Consider the following 20,287-nt stretch of genomic DNA (forward strand, 5'->3'; position numbering starts at 1 on the left):
ATGAAAATAAGTACAGAGCATATGTCGGCCAATTATCCCATCCAACGTTCAATGTCAATTGAGCAAATTCATTAGACATGAAATAACAGAAGTCATTTGAGTCAACAATTACCTGATTGTAACAGCAAGAAGAACAATGATCACACCGACCAAGATCATGGCAATTAGTACACCACATATCATATAGACACTATCCACTGGTGGATCTGTAACAATTAAAAATTCAATATATAAATTAATCGATCGTGTTATGAGATCTCATGGTAGTTATGATCGATGAGACTTTCAATCCCCTCCGGGATTCTAGGTTAGTGTTACAGCACTTGCATAATGATCTTTTCACCTCATCAACATGTGTTTAGTGTTATAATTCACCGGTCAATATTACCATTGATATATGGGTTTACCCTGATGCTGCCTTGATTGAAGATGATTGAATGATCGTGATTGAAGTCACCTTATCGTGCTCAATTGTTAAAGATTATTTATTACGTGGTGGTGACTTCCTTTGTTTCTTCGAAGATGCAAAGTCTCTAGCCCAAGGCAAGGTTACATCGTTGGTACCGTCTCCGACCTTCCACTACTCACATAATGTGCAAACCAGAGGCTGTGATATTGCGAAAGCAAGTGAAAGAAAATAACAAATTGACGTTGATTAGTTTTGAAAACCAAGGACAAGTATTCAAGCTGTATTTCATTCGATTTTTTTCTCTCATCAGCAGAATGGACATTTTTTTTTCTTTTACCCCAACTTTTTTCATCTCTATCAGCCGTATTTTATGCTATTGGTGAATACATTGTGGTGATTCAGTCGTCCGTGTCCTACATGAGCGGTGAGTGAGCGTAAGTTTCTCAGGAAGATAGGTACCATGAAAGTGACGAGCCGATGCCAAAGGTCTACCCTCCTTTTCTCTGAATATTTTTTTTTTCTCTTCCATTTTTTGTGTATTCTTATCTTGTGTCTTATCAGTGGGGGCGATCCCCAGGTCAACCGCCCATGGGTTTTTGCCTTTCAATGAAATTTGAATCGTGTGCATTTATTGTTTTATTTTCTCAACACTTTACGATATTTTATCTGCCCATTTGTATATTTTTTTTCTCAGTTCAATGTGCCTCTTCCTCTTGCGGATCATCGCATTACCAGATCATCAGAACGTTTCTCACTTGAATAACGAAACGTGTTCAATAGTTGAGAGTGTAGAAAGTGAATGGTCGAAGCACGCTCCGTGTTTTTTAATGAGAAACAGCCGTTTTCATTTTTAACGGTTTCACTAATTCCTTCTTTGAATGAGATAATGGTTCGTGGTTAAAATTTGTCTAGAAGCCCGAGAATCGTATGCTACTGATAAATTACATCGTCATTGATGATGGTAAGTGGAGCCTTGAGATAAAGTCACGCTTTGATTTTAAAAGGCACGTGATTTGGTTTGTTATCACGATCAAGTTCAGACTGTTGGGGAATTTGATGAGCAATCAGTGGTAACAAATATTCCGCTGAATTCGGGGATTAAGCGTTAGATAAAGTTGTTCCGGGGAAATCCGGAGTTGAGAATGGATGATAGAGAATATAATCGTCGATTCAATCGACCGATTGTCAAAATATCGACTCTTCATTTCGGGAAAGATTTAATTTGTTTAATACGCAAAAAGATTATGATGACATTATCAGTGATTAAATTCCACTTGATAATGACCAATTGTTATAATTAGAAGTAAGAGCAATTCCTTTTACTTAATTTCTCTGGTGAATAAAAATATTGTTTTTATTTTTTTTTTTTCTTCACCGCACGAAACTCTCTTGGCGAATTTCTCCGAACATCTTTCTCTCGTTGAAAAATCATTTCGATAACGGAGAGAGAATCGAAATAACTCTCAACTAGAACGTAGTTTGAGCACTGGCGCCATGCACTCGAGGTGCATTGCCCTCGTGCTGGGACCTGGTGAAGCGATCAAGTCTGTCATAAATTCATCTTTTTGCACATCTTGGAATAACCATTGATTTTATGATATTTTTTTTCCTGACGTTTCTCAGTTCGGTTTCATCCCGTGACAAACATTTGCGTCGCAAAAGATGTTACATTGACGCACAGCAATAACATTGCGCTAAAACCCGTAAGGGTTATTATTTCTAGTCGCGTCATCCAGCGCGATAATGACAGACATGAGGATCTCATTAGATTCTACTAAAGAATGTTTAAAAAACATTTAAAAATAAGATAAAACAGCTCGTAATGTACCCGTGTTTCTAATTTTACGATTGAAAATCCAATTATTTCCAAGAATCTATTAAAATGTTTCTCATTTTTTCTATCAACATGCTGTATACAGGTTTCATTATTACCCGCGATAAACTCATTTGTTTAATTGCCAATCTAATACTTTTTAATTAGCCGATTACAATGTGAGCAATGTTCAAGTGTGAGAGGTAGCTCTTATCGAGTGCTAACGAACTTTATCTACATAATCTCTCACACGTCGTAGATGAAATAAAGAATGTATGATTTATGGATAAAAGTGGTACGTTTTACAGATTGAAGGATAAAACAATAAACGATTTTGAAATGCGAATAAAATGTTCGCACGCTCACAGTGTACGCATCTTCAAGACATAAAGTAGGGTCAAGTGAACCTGAACCGTCGGCAACGACACTCATGGTACCAAACGCAAACGAAAACAGTGGTTATTTTTTTTATTTCATTTCATGGGAGATTGAAATCGGTTTGAGGCAGTAGTCACGAGACGAAGATTGATTTGGCCATTGGGTTCATTGACATGATTGGCAAACCTTAAACCTAAAAGTACCATCACAAGCCATTTCAACATTTCAATCAATATGGGTCAGCCATAAAATTGATTTTACTGTGAATTTATTTCTTAAAATCACTCTAAATATCGAAATGACGTTCTACTGGAAAAAAAATTACTACGTTTCAGGGCTGAAATGTAAACTGACGGTAGTGGACGCGCGGTCAGTGTTAGACTAGTAATGCCATTGATCCGGGTTCGATTCCCGGTGAAGATTTTCAAAAATATGTTGCACTCTATCAGCACAGTTTCACTGGTCAATGGTAGTCTCGTCAAAGGGACGACTATACACACTTGGGCAGGGTTTTCCCTCGGGTTTTCCCTCGACCTTCGGCGAATGCAGTACAGGGCCCGGGGGTTCGAATGGGAATAAATCGAAGGAACCCCGAAAGAGAGAGAAAAGCTGCTGAAATGCACATTGAGCTTGCAAATAAAACGAGGAAGCAGACATATTCACTGGGGACATGGTATCCCGGACCTAGACGAAGTAATCGATCCGACCAACCGCAGGAAACACTGAACTCTCTTTTTCGCCGAACCCTTCTATCACCCTGTCCTTTACATTCTCATCTTCCTCTCCCTTCTTTTGAACGCAAACCCGGACCTAGGAGAAACAGAAAAGGGTGGCCCCATGAAATTACACGTTGTAACCGACAGTAAATTCCCAAATGAAAGTTTCACAAGACTCTTCAAAGTCAGCTGCAGTAAACTGGAAATTTCCTAACGATTCTACTTCTACCATTAACGGAGAACCAAGAACGAAGGACTGTGATTTTCGTTTCATAGTAAAAAATGATCTTTCAGTGTAAAAACGATGAGTCAAAGTCTCAACTTGAAAACTTATACTTTCTACACGGATAGTACTGGTGTCTCGAGGACGACCATTCAGGGTCGAAGCACCCGACAAAAGCCCCCGAGAATAATAAAACGGAGGAAAAAAAAAACCTCGCTAATTTTGACTTCTTTATTTTGGCTTTTTTCTCCCGCAGTCTGAGTTTTCGACGAACGATGACGGTAACAAAAGAATAAAACATAGAATTGGATATTTTAAGGCTGGCTGAAGAAATAACCGATAGTACGGGACGCGGTATAAACGTATAAATGTAGGAAAGAAAATGATGAAGCTCTAATCTATTTCCGTTGCAAACGCTTGTGGCTAGCACACAGTGGACTTCTTCGTGACTCAAAACGATAACATTTTGGCCCCCAACGTGTATGTACAGCAAATATTATCCATCAAATGAATATCGGTATAATTCTTTTTGTTATACTTCCTCACCATTAAAATTAATCTCCCACAATTTGCAAGACGTATGTGTTCGTGTAACACGAGGCTGCGTCATGGGAAACAGACGGAAAAATATAAGCAGTTTCCGCCTCTGATGGAAGGCTACCTGAGAACCTCACACATGCTAATTCAATACTGTGGCCCCGTTCTAACCAGACGTCATGATAGACAGCTCAGCGATAAGGAAGTTCTGTGAACTAATTTTTTTTACGGGTTTTATCGTACGGGTTTAGTTTCAAAATATGAGAATCGTGCATTACCAGGAAGATGATAGTACTATTAAGTGCCTTTAGTTTTTTTTAGTTTCGAACAGATGGATATCTAGCCGACGTCAAAATAAAATCACCCTCGCACCCCCACACCAAAAACCAATAGACAAATTTCGGAAAACTTTAGTCAACATCTCATTCAATCAATTAAAATGTTCAGGCACCTGTTTACCTGGAATTAAGATTATTTTTAATTTTATGCAGACACTTTTCGGTGTCTGAAAAATGTCTACAAAATGTGAACGAAATTCAGACATTCGTTTTTGCTATACATTGGCTGCAGGCTGATTTATACGAAATACTCATGATTAAAAAGGTATAATATGCCATTAAAAATTGAGAAACGACTATTACGATATTGAACCTCGAAACATTGACGGAAGTGGAACACATTTACTCACACTGAATTAAGCATGCGATAACTTGAGTGGTACACACGTCAGACAAATCCATGAGTGAATTACCAGTTTTGGAGGATCGAGATAGTTGAGCAATAAAACTCGCACGCGGTGCAGGCCAAATTGTGGGGGTGGACGTATGCATTCAGGACGAAAGTGAAAGTTCAAGTCACTTAGATTACCAGGAGGCATCTATGCCCACAGATTTTCGGGGTAGATGTACCCGGAAATGTGATTTTACGTTCGCAATGTTTATGTGTTCAGCGATTTTCACGATGTGTGAAGATTGAGACGGCAAATAAACCGGCAAAAATCGCTCCGAGTGAAGAGAAAAAAGAGGACAAATTGATATCTTGATGAGAACTTTTTTTCCCTTTTTCGGTCTGGGGAACTGAGGAAGAGATTGTGCGGCACTGGTTGCAAGCTGATCCCGATGGGTTCCCCATGCCTGGCCCAGCCTGTTAACGCATTTGGGGCCAAAGGGGGACGCAGACGATCTCGAGATATTATTATTCTTAGGCGGAATAAAGGCAAGCGTCGAGTTCTTCTCGTTTGACCATATGTCAGGTAAAACTCATGGGAAACGTACCGCAGGATGCTGCAGTGAATCGGCAATTCATCGGAAAGGGGCTTTGATCCAAGTTCTTCATAAAGTGGCCGTGACATATTTCGATTCATATTCAATACCAATGTTACGGGCGATCGAAGCTGATTGGATCATTATCAGGAGAAATTTTTTAATAGCTCGGTGACTCATAAATTTTCTTTCATAATGACCTGCTTCAGGAGAACTTCGTGGGGTAAGCAGAAAATCTCTTGACATTCATCTTTGAATGTTACTTCAGAGGCAACTACACTATTGGAGATTAGTCCTGAAATTTTAAGTATGAAAAAGATGAAATTTCTAACACCAACACAGTTGCATAATTTTTCTGTCTTTCGTTCCATTGACGAGTCAGTTAATTTCGTGAACATTCAAGTATTTCTCCATTTCGAGGCCTTATGGGCCTGGACAACAGTAAAAATTGTGAAAATTCAAAAACCAATATTTGAAAATTCTCAATTTATTGATAATCTTTGATATTGTGGCAAAAATAGCAGAAATATCTCACTTTTTCCCAACTTTAACAATGGAAACGTTTTCTCCAGTCGACGAGTTTTGATGACGGAAAAATTTCGCAATCGACCACGCCTGCACAATCAGAAGAGGGATGAGAAATGAGCTGTCGCTCAGTGTGAAACCCATGCTGTTGGTGTCACACTGGACCATGCGGTTATCACGTGGGTTAAGCCAGTGCCCACGTACAACAGGCATTACGAAATTTCCCATTGCATTATCGAAGCCCCCGTAGTACCAACTTCCGTGTTAACAACAAAACGGATCGATTGGTCTATCGGGTGCTATTGTATTGGGTTCTGCCATGAGTCATGTTGGAGAATTCCATGGATCAAATCACTCATCTAACACGTGTCTCAATCCCGAGAAAAACTACCAAAGAATAAATCAAACTAGAAAAATGGAGTTAATCGAGTAATTGAAGAATCACATCAATGACAGCAGTTGACAAACAACATCACTAATACCTCCATAATTAATAGAGGAAGATCGAGAATATTGTTACTCCTGTTGGTACCTTGGCACCTCACAACACCAGAAACAACATATTATTTTTACACAATTTATAATTCTTTCATGATTTTTTCCTTGATGACTCACAATTTTATAATAGTCTGTTTTTTTAAATCTAGGACTTCAGAGCGAAATCCCGCTCTGATGAGTGGTACAGTCTTAAAGTGATGGAAAAAATTATGATTTCATGGACATTGGAGTAATAATTTTCAAGAATGTGACATTGAAGGGAATTAAAAAAATTTTAAAAAGTGTAAACAGCGTCCAAACATTTTTAACAGTATCATTATTAACTGGCAAAGTTGTTTCTATTCCACTCACTGAAGAAACAAACCACGAAAAAGACAACTCATTTACTCCAAAAGGTGTAACGACCTCAAAAAACCGCCGGCCGAATAAAAAAAATAACATGACATCCCGGTAATTTGCAAGATGATTAATCAAAATCGACGGATATGCCTGAGGATATATCTGACGCAAGATTATTTATTTATAACCGGAATTTCAAAGAGCCCAAGTTCGTTGGCCACTAGGACACGGATGCGCCAATTACGCGTCATTGCAAGGCCCCCAAGTAAACAAGATTGCTAACCCAGTGCATCGACACGATCATTATTGTTTTTATTTTCATCAATTTTTCCACCACTGAATTCACCTCCATACCAGCTACCAACCCGAACAACCAGCTTCCTCTGACACCACAACATCATGTGAAAGAAGTTGAAGTCCTTCAAGTAAAATGCTGTGGGATGAAAGCATGAGAGTATCCTTGATCTGTTTTTGTTGTATCCATTCTCCTCTCTTTGGGTTTTATCTCTTCTACACTGGGGATGATACGAGTGGTGAGCTATTTATAGATATTCTTGTACAGGTAAGTGTAGTGACCGCAATGCAGGATTATTCGTACAGAAATAGCAATCTTTTAATCTACAAGTCAGATAAGGTACACACCGGCCCCATTATATTATCGATACGGCTATTAATGTTTTTATATTAACGTTGTATGTGATAAGAGGATTGCAGACTATTTTGGTACGTAAAAAATAAGCTCTCAGCATGGCTGAATCATCTTGGGTCCTGGGAGACTGGTGAGGTTGATGTATGTGATGATCCAATCCAATTGGGAGACAGTCAATTGACTGAAATTTCAACGTGTCCATATTTTCGTGTAAGATCTCATTAAAAAATTCATGGAATTCATCAATTCCTCTCGATTACTACGACCTTCGTGCATTCAGTGACGACAAATACTCAACATCCCATTAAAACAATTATCATTGTAATGAGAGGAGCAAAATGCTCTCTGACATTCGATTCCAAACTTCTTCCCACTTCCGCCTACTCGCCAGATGTGCAATATGCAGACTTTTAAAAATACTAGTGGAGGATAGTGCAATGTGAATGAAGCACAGCATCAAAATGTGACGAGGGTAACCGGCATTTTTCATCTATCAATTCTCGGAAATTATTTGATTGAAATTCCAATGATGGCGAGGCTAACCGGTTCAATGTTCTCTATCTCATTACACGTGGCCACAATGTATAATAATCAGAGAACCCGGACATTAACATCAGCATTACATTTGCCCTCCATATCAAACTTCGTTTTTATCGCATCTTCGTGACAGTGGAATTTCTCGAGTTCAGGGCCATTGAAATTTTTCGGCTCAATTTATTCAATTTGCAATGGTACATTGAACGAGAGCTTTGAAATCAAATGTAATTCATTCGTGACTAGTGCTGGACTTGACTTCCCGGATCGTATGTACTGTCAATTAAAAATTAACTTGGCGTGCTCGGCCTTGAGGGACGATCGACAAGGGCAATGACGTCAAAATCGTATAAAAACTTTGTAAATTGCAGAATCTTCGAGTTCTAGAATTATTGGTCTACAACTGTACATTGTTGCAAGTCGTTAAATTTATTGTATGATTCAAATAGTCGACTTTTGCGTCGGCATTTTGTATTCATTGGAACTGTTTAAGTGAAGAAATACGTTTGTTTCAGAGGACTTTATTGAGCACTGCGGTGAAAATTTATTTGCCTTGCGTATATTTTATCGGGCGATAATTTCAACTAGGAAATTATTCTAGCCTTCGAATAATTTATTTTGTTTACTGACTGAAGGGAATTCAATTTCGGAGAATATGAAGACTGAAACTTCGAGAACATTGAAATTTTCATATCAATTTCAATGTAGTACTATCAAGTCATTTATAACCACACATTGAATACAAAAATACAACTAGGAACTATAAATAACGTCTTGTGCCCTAGACTACGATGCGTTTTCATTCCACGAATCGATGTCGTGTAAAAATACATCTAATCACGTTAATACGTGACACTGTGAGAAAATTTAAGATGATAAATAACCAAGTTTAGTCATTTACTGGACATTGCATAATTTTTGTAAAGTTAATCAGTTTCTTATCTTCTCTTGTGGTATGAAAAAGAGGAATTAATCTTGACTGACAAAAGCCATCATTATCTGTCCGGTAATTATTTTTCTTGCATCTCATTATTAATATCTTCTCAGTTGCGGGGGATCACCGGCTGCTTTCACGTAAAACTGTGATTGCCAGTTTTTTTTTTTTTCTGAACGTCGCATTCTATCTGTTGCCAAGAGAACTTGAGTGACCCAGTGATAAATTATTTCCTTGAATTTATTTCAAGAGAGCTGCTGGTTATTTTTGAAAAGACTGGCAGACAATGATCAAATGTCAATGCTAGAATTGATCTGGTCTGATGAATAAATATGGAAGACAACGAACATTGAGAGGTAATACTCTTGTCCTTTACAAAAACAGATGGATAGGAAGTCGATATCGCTCCGAATAATTAAAGTTATTTTACTCCAGAAATAACGGGAAATATTCCCTTTATTCACTGCGTCTTTGTCGATGTTGGAATACGTCATTGGACCAGAGATACAACAGATGCAAATGACAATCGTTCGATGTTTTTCCTCTGAACGATCCTGTGAATCAAGATGTGAAGAGATAATTAAGATGACTTGTGTACAAATTAGTGACGTCAATTCATTACGTTGCCACACCCTCTCCTCGTGTTATTGTTTTTTCAATACGACCGTTATTTTGCAATAACCGCGTGTTGGAGTAGAGATCACTCAGCTGTAAAAATTTCCTCCGATAATCGTGTTACAGCCAGATTAATAGACACACACACCCCCATGGCATAACCTAACGCCATTATTCTAAACGTCAGAGAGTGACGAACCGCCGTTTACCTCGTCGACGTCATCGAAACTCCATGTCCAATGGTTTGTAAGTAAATCTCTGACGTACAATCGGAGTTTACTTTCGATATCAACGATTTTTTTTTTCATATGTATTATTCAAAGCTGCCAGTTAATTCAAGTCAGAAATAGCCGTGAGAATATATTTTCATATATGTGATTTTACAGATGTCCCACTGATGCAGAATTAATGGAGATGATGACTGATTAATAATTTTAAATTATTGGTCGATGAAGAGAGTCTATCGGAAACCGTCTACATTTGTTAATGACGTGGTAATATTACAGAGGTTCTGTAAAATTGATGGAACTCATAATTTACTCAGAGATTAAGGCGTCGACTCCGGAAATTTAAGTGATGATTATCGTCATTTTCAATAGACGTACGACTTTCTAATTTTACTGACGAATCGTCGTCAGTAAAGAGACATTTTCTTGAAAAATTCTATTGCTGTTAAGTGAAATTTCTCGGGATTTCTAATAAAATTTCCCAGAAAAATGAGGAACAATTTATGTTTTCCTCAATGATATTAGTGGTGTCAACACTGAAATTTTTCAGTTGACCGTCAATTTACGCCTTTTTCCTGTGCTAATCATAGGCTTTTGCTGGGAAATTTCTCTTCGTGTAAGAATATTACGAAATATCAGGAAAAAACGATGTAAAATTATAATAAAAAGCATAACAATTGCTAATAAAATGAGAAAAAAAAATGTTTGGAATCGCTGCACGTGCCGCTTATTTTTTTTATTTTTTGATGACTCGAGTGCACTCTTTCCGCGCGTGTATGACGCATGAAAAGCCAGTGACACTTATTGTAACTTGAAACAATTGATGCAGCTTGGACTCCCCAGACTGACGGATTCGATAGTGTCAGAGAAAGCTAAAACTCGATTTATCTTTGTTCGAGGAAGCCACGTGTGTCAAAAAATAAAACAAAAAAATATATATAAAAGGATAACAAAAGGCTACCGGATTTAGGACAAAGCCAGCTCTGTTTCATAGTTTTTGGCTTGATTTCCATCAAGATAAACATTTGGCTGAAGTTTTGAAATAAATTTAGACGTCGATTCAACGATAATCGAAATGATTTAGGGGGCAACGCGTGCGTCGTCAAGGTAATTCCAAAATTGCACCATTGTTTCACGTGTCAATACTCAATTCTCCTAAATTATTGATCCAAGTTTATTTCCGGAATGGTCTGGGGAATCGATGACCATAGCATGGAGGGGACATACCGGGGTGCACCTATGGGCGCCATTGTTGTTCTTCATGTTTTCACTTTTCTATTAATTTTATTTGTCCTAAACGCGCGACTCTTTGTTACTCACAATCGATCGCATAAACGAATCAAGACGACCCACATTGAGCTTAATGGGGGTATTGCAAGTGGGTCGAGTTGTATGATTCAATGAGTGACCTCAGCTAAGAGGGAAATGAAAAAAATTTTAATTAAAAATTAATTTCCGCAAATTGAAATTTGGGGAAACATAAGAAGACAAGAGATATTTTACTAAGAGGGAAGTCAATTGGAGTTCTTCTTCCAAGTGGTCTGTTTTCCTTTCGAAAATAAAATGGAAATTTCACGGACTACAGATAAACATTTCCGTCATTCTGGCATAGATAAATATTGACGTCGTGATCGGAGATGAATTTACATGATAATTTATCACCGGTGGTTGCGGGTGGGGTGTTATTCTTTTAATTCAGCCTCTTTATACCTCCCCCCACCCACTGTCATCCTATTGGCCTTGTCTACTACTCTAGATCTGCATGAACCAACATCACTTGATGCACTTATTTCCTCAGCCACATCAATAACATTCGGCAAAGCACTTAATCGCAAAAAGCCCCAAATTTTCTTCTCCAATAGAAAATATTCTTCATAATTCAATTGTATTTTTTCCCTCGTTCTCAAACTAACGATTTTTATTCATTCGCCAAATGAATAGTGAACGATTAAAGCATTAATGATTATTACGTCATGCACATGTTAAATGAATAAAAAAGCTTATCATTGGAGGACTCACCCAGATGCGAATACAATTGCAAGGAATCTGAAACAGCAAAAAAAATAAATGTTATGAAAAAAAAAATCAGCGACACTGATGATTAAATATTCAATGAATTTTGAGATGATTGATGGGATGGATTGCTTCATTGCATCAAAGCATACGATTTTATTTACAAGATTGTCTAGTGTCGTGGTCAACTCGTTCTATCGTCTCAAGAATTGTTTGGTGTGACAAGTTCAAGGGAGCCCAGGAATATCGATCGCATTTATTCCACTCAAGCGTTTATAATTTGCGCTTGTTTTTCAACTCGTTCGTAACAATCTTTATGCAATTGATAAATCAATGTAATGAAACACTGACAAATGAATACCCGGGAATTGTTTCTATTAAAAGAATATAAAATATAAGAATAGCCCTTCATAACAGAACGCAGCTTTTCTTGGATATTCCAAGAATGGAAACCTTAGTTTAAGCTCAACTCTTTCTTCTTCAGAAGATAAGATTTTTTTCAAAAAGTACTTCTTCACTTGTGTCAAGAACTTTATTGCTCACAAATTATTTAACACACAATGGCTCAGACTAAAAAAAGGATCTTACGTCAAGAAATTTTTTACTTGTGGTTTTCGTACTGAAGTTTTTCTAGATTTGCGGCTACGAAACTATTAAATAAAATAATTTAATTTTGCGGGATTTCTCCGTAAAAATCTATTCTCGTCCATGGGATAAGTGCGAAATATAACGAATGTTTTGGGGAAAATATTTTTCTCATGAAAATGGTCAAAAATGGAAAGTTAAATTAATACAAAACACAATGAATTCGATTTAAATCGCTGTTCTTTATTCGCATGAAGACGAAACATCTGCGATGTGCGTACTGTTCCAGCGAACTGAAAACCACCCACAAAGATCACGAGTATATCATCACATAAATAAAAAGAATCATCAGTTTGTTTTCCCTGTGAAAGCGTTATTTTTTCATTAATTCTTTGAATTTATAATCTCATTTAGCGGTTCCTCTGAAATTGAGCCTAATAATTCAATCCAATTTTTCGAGGCCCGAATTTCGTGGGATAAGTAAGAAAGTACTTCTGAAAAACCTCCATTAATTTTCAGCCAAATTTGCCCATTCACACATTGCTCGAAACATTTTGATTGCCAGGCCATAAAAATTATGGAGAATTGCTGTCCAGATGTCTCATGAAATTTCAGTGCTAATAAGCCATTTGTTGTACACAAATCTTCCCCTTTTTCATATTCATATTATCCCGCCATCTTTCGTGATCCCAGAAATTCTAAAATCCCCAACAGGACGATTAATGTCGACCCAAAAACTGTCCGTGTAAGTCCCCCCAATAACATTATAAAATGGAACTTTCTCACAAAGTGCCATGCATTTCATGAGCAATTATCTTAATACAATTGAGATTGAACCCTCTTGACCCAACCCCCAGTACCCTAAACAGGCCATTATGCTAATACTTGATGAGCTCTCTTTTTGAAAATCCTTGGGTACTGTCCCCACCACAATAAAACTTGGAAAATTCGTTGGACTTAGAAAATCCCTTGGAACAGCAACGCCCTGAACACACAACCTCTAAAAGGGTCTTCTCTGATGCCACAGCTAGGGTCCAAGGCTCATTATCCCCAAGTGCACCATCGCCCCCACCGCTTGTACCCTCAGGTACCACAAGCAACAACTGCCGCAATTTTCGTGCAATTTATGAATTCGTACTTCCAAATTCCCACCAATAAACTTGTCCTTACTTTTCATATTGTTTATAAGTAACTAATAATTTTGTAAATAAATGTCAGATTATTTTTGTTATTTTACGGACTCCAACGCCAAAAATGAATACAAATTTCCCAGCTAATAGTGACATTATAATCAGTCAAAATTTGTCATATATTATTTATGTATGAAAATAGCTAGAATTAATTTTTTTCATTTGTCAGAGCTGTCGTTTAGGAATAAATAAATCCATAACGGCCACTTTTTTCCGGCTTTGCCAATTCTCTTTTCCTTACCTCACCAAACTACTTACGTAGTTTGGATGTGCTACTGTTATCCGATTTAAAATGATTTATTGCTACGAAAGGATCCGAAAAGTCTCCGCATCTTTGAGATGAGGCACGTTAAATGGATCAACGACTGATAATTCTGTTGATTTTGAATGATGGATTTATCGTGAGATAGGAAAATTAAATGCAACCAGACGTCGACTATTTTCGCCTGGCCTGAATCGTTTATATTCGAGGATGCAGACTCGAGGGTCCCGAGAGGCGAGGAAATCGAGCGAAAAACGCGTCTATTATTTCTGGCTACGCACATGCGGATATTTATAATTACGAGAGGCCATCGGTAGACTAAAGGAGGTCGCTCTCAGCGTCGAGTTACAAAATTTTAAATTCGTTAAACCGCGTCTACGTTAGTCCATTAAATTTTCATTCCAATACATTTAATCGCCAGTTGATAGTTTCATATTCCGCGCCCCTAACGGTACAATTAAACCCGATATACGTTTATTTAACACGTAACAGAGATAGGAGGAGAGGTAATGAGAAGTATCTGATTTAATTCAACGGGAGAAAAAAAAAGTACACTTGCGGGATACATTTTTATATCAGCATATGAGTACGTGTGAATAGGGTGATTTGAATATGTAGAGGTAGTGACCACACACAAACTCGGCCACAGAGGCGAGAAATTGTTTACCGGTTCTGCTGCACTGATAACAGTAGACCCCCGTGTGAGTTTTTCAATGTTTTTTACTAAATTCTTGACCTCGACTTATCGAAGATTATGCGTGACGTATTGGGGGAGAGTCTGCGAAGAATTTTAAATAGCAATTTCCTGTGATTAAAAAAAATTATTCGAAGAATTACCATTCACTGAAAATATGAGAAATTATTTTTCAAGATATCGTTAAATGTAAGGCTACCCATGAGGCCCGCATGAGAAAACCCGGGAATTTTCAAGACTGCTTGAGATAAAAAAAAATTCCTCGTATCATTAAGTCCTCCTTCGACGAGAAATTATCTCATTTCGCTCTCGTTTTTTTGGTTTTTTTATGTTGAGACTGAGATCGATACCTACTATAAAGAAAAAAAAGAGAAATAATTACTATCTGCAGAGACAGGAACAGCCCTAACAATTTTCTCGTTTTTGGATAGGGAAACGGTCTCTCTAAAGAGATGATGGTGTCTATTAATGTGTTGTGATGTAGTAATGGGTTCCAAAAATGTGAATAACTTTAAGCGGGAAATTTGTTGGAAAGTTTCAAGGAAACGGCGGTTGTATTTTATCACTTAAGGATATGCAAGTGATTTGCTTATCTTGTCCAAGTGTTTTCCTACTTTGGTAGACGAACATAAGAGCTCTCATTCTACTCCCATTAGGTCCGAAATTTCCGGATATTTGGAAATAATCTACCCATTTACATTGTGTCCATTTGGCCTCACATCTGGATGTTAAATCTTCAGTAAAGATAGCAAAAAGTACCCAACAAACATTCAAGAAGATTCAAGTATTCCACGTAGATAACAAATAAACAATCAATTTTTCAGAAGAAAAATCACGACTTTCTCTCACGTAATTAATTGGAAAAATTGTCGGGTAAAAATGGTAAAGCCTGTGACAGAGTTTTTACCGCAATGTAAAACATAATTGAATATCCTTAAAAGATAGAATCTCATGAAAATGCAAAGGACTCTTTTGTAAATTCATCATGGACACCAAATGAGATATTTTAAATTTGCTGACGCATCCTACCGAGTTACATCAAGTTGTCTCAGAATTACTGCCGCATTTTGTTGATCAATCACTTCAACATTTCCACGATTGCGTAAATTTTATCATTCAAGATATAATTACCCCCCTGACAGCTCATTTACTATAACAATTTATCGATGTAAAATTTTTCCAATGTAAAGATCAACGGAAAATTTAGCTGCCATTTTTCATACCGAACAACTGTCCGATTCCCATCGTTAAATTACAGTCAATGAGACGTTTTGAACAAATGTATGTATCACGCTCTTACGTCAACAGTTAGCGTGATGCCAGCCCTCTCCTCACCACGATTGGAGAACTACGAAATTACGAAAAATGTTTCATTCCACAGGAGAATTAATTTTTATCGCGGTAATTAACATCGATATCTTCTGGGTAGACACATGATGCGGCGGTATCCTTGGAGAATATTCAAAGCGAATGAAGAATATTGAGGCAAACTGCAGGGATTCATTCTACATTGACGGATTTTACTGCAACGAGTGCATCAGCAAGTACAGATAATCGTAAAATACGTGAATATCGTAGCCATTTCCCTCTGCCACTTCAAAGCCGATAAATCGTCTGGTTACAGATCTTTACGCCATTGTGTATACTACAATCTCTTTAAATAATGATAGCTGTTACACTGGTAAAAAAAAAGTTAACTTCCATGCACAGTTCACTACCAATTTTTAAAACAAGGGCACAACGAGAGAAAAAGCCTGGTGGGAAATGAATCTTACTTGTCCTTTCACGGAATAAATAAACTTCTAAAAAATTTACGGTTTTAAAAATTATGAAATTTATGATGTCACTGGAAATGCAGTGAAATTACAGAATTTCAAGGAGAATAAAGACATGAATAGCTTTATTTAAATTATATAGAAATTCTCTGTGTTCAATTCCAGTTCATTTTTAATAGTATAAAAGTGAAAAAGTCCATTCGAAGGACTTTTCAATAAAATTACATTAATCAATTCACTCACTGAATAACGTATGATTCAGTTTTCTGGTAAAAATAAATATTTTATTTTCCATTTATGCTTTTACGATTATCCCAAATGCATTTTTTTTCTCCTAATTGTTGGCATTGTAATCGCAGTCGACGTCATAATGCACGTGGATTGGATATGGTTTGAATGTAACCAATCTAATGCAGGCAAATTGAAAAATTGCGGGTAATTCATTGATGACGAAAGTCAGAAAAATTGACGAAGCAGAAGGCGAGAGAGACACGTCATTTTGCAAACGGTTTATTTGTTTCAATTAGAGGGCAGTTAGACGAGGGAATTAAAAAATGAAAAAGTACACATCAAAGTCAACCAACCGCCAACAACGGAAATGAGTATGAATAATCGAGATGGAGAAGAGAGTAGTGAGAATAGAGTGGACGTTGGAAGTTGAATTAAAGCATTTCCAAATGGAATTACGAATGATGTTTTTTTTTGTTCGGACACATGCGAGGAATGAATTTTTCAGACTAGTGCTCATTCGGCGCCACTAGGTCCGGTCAAGGCTAGGGAAGCATATGATGATCGATCGCGTGAGGCATTTTGCATTGAACTTGGCCGGGCCATTGTGATTAGATAAAATGTTGTAAATATTTCATAATTAGAGCTTGCAATTTTACTATGCGATGCAGAACACATCCAATGATATTTAATTCTTATTGGGACTAATGAATAATAATGAAAGGAGCAACGAAAACATCAATCCATTGAAACGAAATTTAATGAAAAAAATTCGTTGAGAAGTTCAGATGTCGTCCGTAAATCTCCGTTTTTATCACTTCGTATAAAATAAGAAGTCTCAGACGTACGTGCGAAAAGTGGATTTTTACGTACGTGTAATGCAATATATTATTATGACTTTTCTGTAAAATTATAACTCAAAAAATCTACGATCACGATATACTATTCTTCGAGTAAGCGATTTTTTCTATAATTTCGAAACAATTGGTAATGGCAATGCAATGAGAATGTGTTCATCCATCATCAATAACCATTTTTGATAAAACCAAGTAGATAAGGTGTCCTAGAAAGCACTTGACTGTTGAAAGTCGTCAATGTCATTCCATCAAACCATTCAGATCCCCCCAGTTCCACAAAATAGTTTGCAAAAATAACCTAGTTGATGCGTTTGAACATGGGATTTCACTTTGATGCAGAGGTGACGTTATTGAGAGTGATTCAAGCACGCGGTTATCACGCTAATTCAATTAGCTAGCGAGAAGTCATTCGTGAGGAGAAAATCCGGTGATGTCACCGATAATGAAAAGTGAATTGAGGAGATACGTCACTTGAAATTGTATAGGTACATCACCATCTCTATATAGAATCTGAAGCCCGAGGATAAGCAGAGAATTAGCAGCAGAATTAGCAGCGCTAGGTTTTCGAGGTAATAAAAAAATTGTTGTGAATCAGTGGGAATTTCCGTGATTTCATTGATTCAAAAACAAATAACACGGCTCTTGTTATTCTGCAGATGAAAAAAAATGTGTTTAGTTGGTAAATATCATGAGTTAAGCTAATATTACGGTCAGATGAGACTGAACAATATTTTCAAACTGGAAATTTTTTTTATTCACCGTATGTCTGACATAACATTGAAGATAAAAAGCGAATTGGCAAGAGTTCCAACGAATACCGAAGTTAGCTGAATGATTTATGAAAGAAGACAAGGACAGGCTAGCCAGCAAAGGAAAGAAGCTAACATCTTTCGTTTTGGACACCCGCATAGAGTAGTTTCCAGCGTATCCAAAGAGCCGAGGTATATAAAACGAGGCAACGGGTATTAGTCTGTCTTTGGTGAGTGCGGACGTTGCCCAGGCCGGTCAACTTGTTGCTAGGTGGCTCCGAGGCCAACCGTTATGGGTTTGTTCAAGCTGTTGTTCACACGGGTTTTTCGGGGGCCCCACCAGCGGTCCCCAGGCCCCCTAAGAAATTTCAGTCGTTCCTCTGGATGAGGAGAGAAATAAAAAGAAGATGCTGCAGACGAGGATTAGCCAGTCTGATTTTATTTCCAGTGAAATATTTATTGGGAACGAAAGATCTGGGATCCGATAGCGCTAAAAAAGCGGAGGAATAATTTGAAGGAAAAATTAAGAATTCATAACAACGAAGGAGACACATTTTAACTAACTATGACATAGATTATTAAATTAACAGATGGCTAAGAGTTGCTCTGCTCCGTTGAATATTTAATAACTCATTCAAGGAATTAAGTTTAACTAAATTTAGAAAACCCTTAATTTTGTGAAAAGGCGCAAGATAATAAATAGAGAGCTTTGAAAAATCTTGAAAACGTGAGAAAAAGACATCGTGAAACATTGAAAGAAGATTTTTGGATCAGCAAGCACTAAGTGATTCCAAGGTTTCTAATCATTTGTTACGATTGTATGAGAATAGGTCCTATTAAAAAGTATCTCACGGAATGGGTTCGAGGTGACTTTCGTGCACAGTAAACGAGAGTTAATTCTTGTAAACTGTTTCTAATTGCTTCACGGTGACTCGCGAAGCAACAGTCCAATATGAAAGCGTGTTGTCGCGTGCCTAGTTGTATGTGCAAGGTAAAAGAATTGAGGTAGAGCGTTTTTTTGCAATAAGTTGGTTAAGTTTTCATTGCAATGGATTTGCGAAATCGGCCTTGTGGGAGGCAATTGGGAGGAATTTCCATTTGTAAAAATGCGTCATTGATATCAAAGTTATGCGGGGGAACAGCCCAATGCCGGTAGTTTATCGATTACAATTTATTTTTTCCAATTTGCCATTTTCATTCGAGTTAATTCTCCTTCGGTCTGGCTCACAACATGATTCTGAACAAGTTTGACATAAATTGTTGGGCATTCTTGGACAATGAAGATGTTCTAGTCATGAGTGATTTAAGGAAGCAGCTGGATATTGCTAAACTCGCGCTGATTGCTTGGGGGGTTAAGGGCCAATTGAACCTCCGCTGGCCCATATTGATATTTCCAAATCGTTCGCTATTTTATCGCAAACATAGTTGTGCAATTTTATTAATTTTATCCTTCAATTTTATTGGATGAATGCGTCAAACATTGTTTGGTTTTGATTTCTCTGTGTCGATTTTCAGTTAACTGTTGATTAATAACTTGAGCGCAGTGAGAATCGGTTGGGGATCGGCAATCGGTAAGGGAGGAGTTGGCGATCGGTATCGTTTCATCAGGTTATCGGGAGATAATGGGAAAGGAGCATAAAACCGAAGGTGTGAAATTTCCTCCGGAGTCAGGTTACCGACAGGATTATTACCGACAGTAATGTTTAAGTCTGAAGTTTAAATGTAAGTTATGTAGCACTATATTCCTTGAGATTTATAAATTATGAGCGTAAAAAAGTATAGTCGGTAATAGCTTTGTCGATAACTTGACCCGCCAGAAATTTTACTCCTCGAGTTGTATGACCCTCATCTGAGATAGCGAGAAAAATCGATAAACAACCACCTGTTGAATCGGTAATTGAGGAACAGGTGGCAGATCGTGTGCGTGATCGGTGGAGCCGCCTTGCGGACAGCTTCGTTCCAGCGATTACTCGGGTGATAACCGGTACGGATTTTTTTATATCCTGGACTGGATAAAGATCGGCTGGTAAAGCAGAGCGATATGGAATTTCCTCTGATAACATATCGTTCAAATCGCGGAAGAAAAGTCAATTTGCCTCGTGTGCGATATCGAGGCAGAAAAAGGATAAAACGATCTGGGAGTGCCAGGTCATTCGTTAGGCACATGATTTTCCCATTTTCAAATAAATATTTAAATTCCATTTGAATGTGTTTTGGCTAGTGATTCTATTTACCGGATCGATGGAATTTAGTCTCATCGCCTACGGGTGTCAAA

At 37.5% G+C, this 20,287-nt stretch overlaps 1 protein-coding gene and 1 long non-coding RNA gene across 7 annotated transcripts in view; one reads left to right on the plus strand and one right to left on the minus strand.

Moving 5' to 3' along the window:
* The window catches only part of LOC135169419 (uncharacterized), a 58,332-nt gene that overhangs the window by 9,536 nt on the left and 28,509 nt on the right, over window positions 1-20,287 (minus strand). For 3 of the 6 annotated variants that reach the window (XM_064134442.1, XM_064134450.1, XM_064134475.1), the window contains exons 3-4: window positions 11,679-11,705; window positions 113-206 (exon numbers count right to left, since the gene is read on the minus strand). In XM_064134442.1, coding sequence (XP_063990512.1) covers window positions 113-206; window positions 11,679-11,705 — 121 coding nt within the window. The remainder of the gene's footprint in view (window positions 1-112; window positions 207-11,678; window positions 11,706-20,287) is intronic. The other 3 variants (XM_064134459.1, XM_064134468.1, XM_064134484.1) reach the window with 1 other exon arrangement.
* LOC135169482 (uncharacterized) lies at window positions 8,277-10,346 on the plus strand. Its single transcript, XR_010300209.1, has 3 exons — window positions 8,277-9,173; window positions 9,253-9,678; window positions 9,819-10,346. It is a non-coding gene; the product is annotated as an uncharacterized LOC135169482 (long non-coding RNA).

The sequence above is a fragment of the Diachasmimorpha longicaudata genome, chromosome 1 (assembly GCF_034640455.1).
Source record: "Diachasmimorpha longicaudata isolate KC_UGA_2023 chromosome 1, iyDiaLong2, whole genome shotgun sequence".
NCBI lineage: Eukaryota > Metazoa > Arthropoda > Insecta > Hymenoptera > Braconidae > Diachasmimorpha > Diachasmimorpha longicaudata.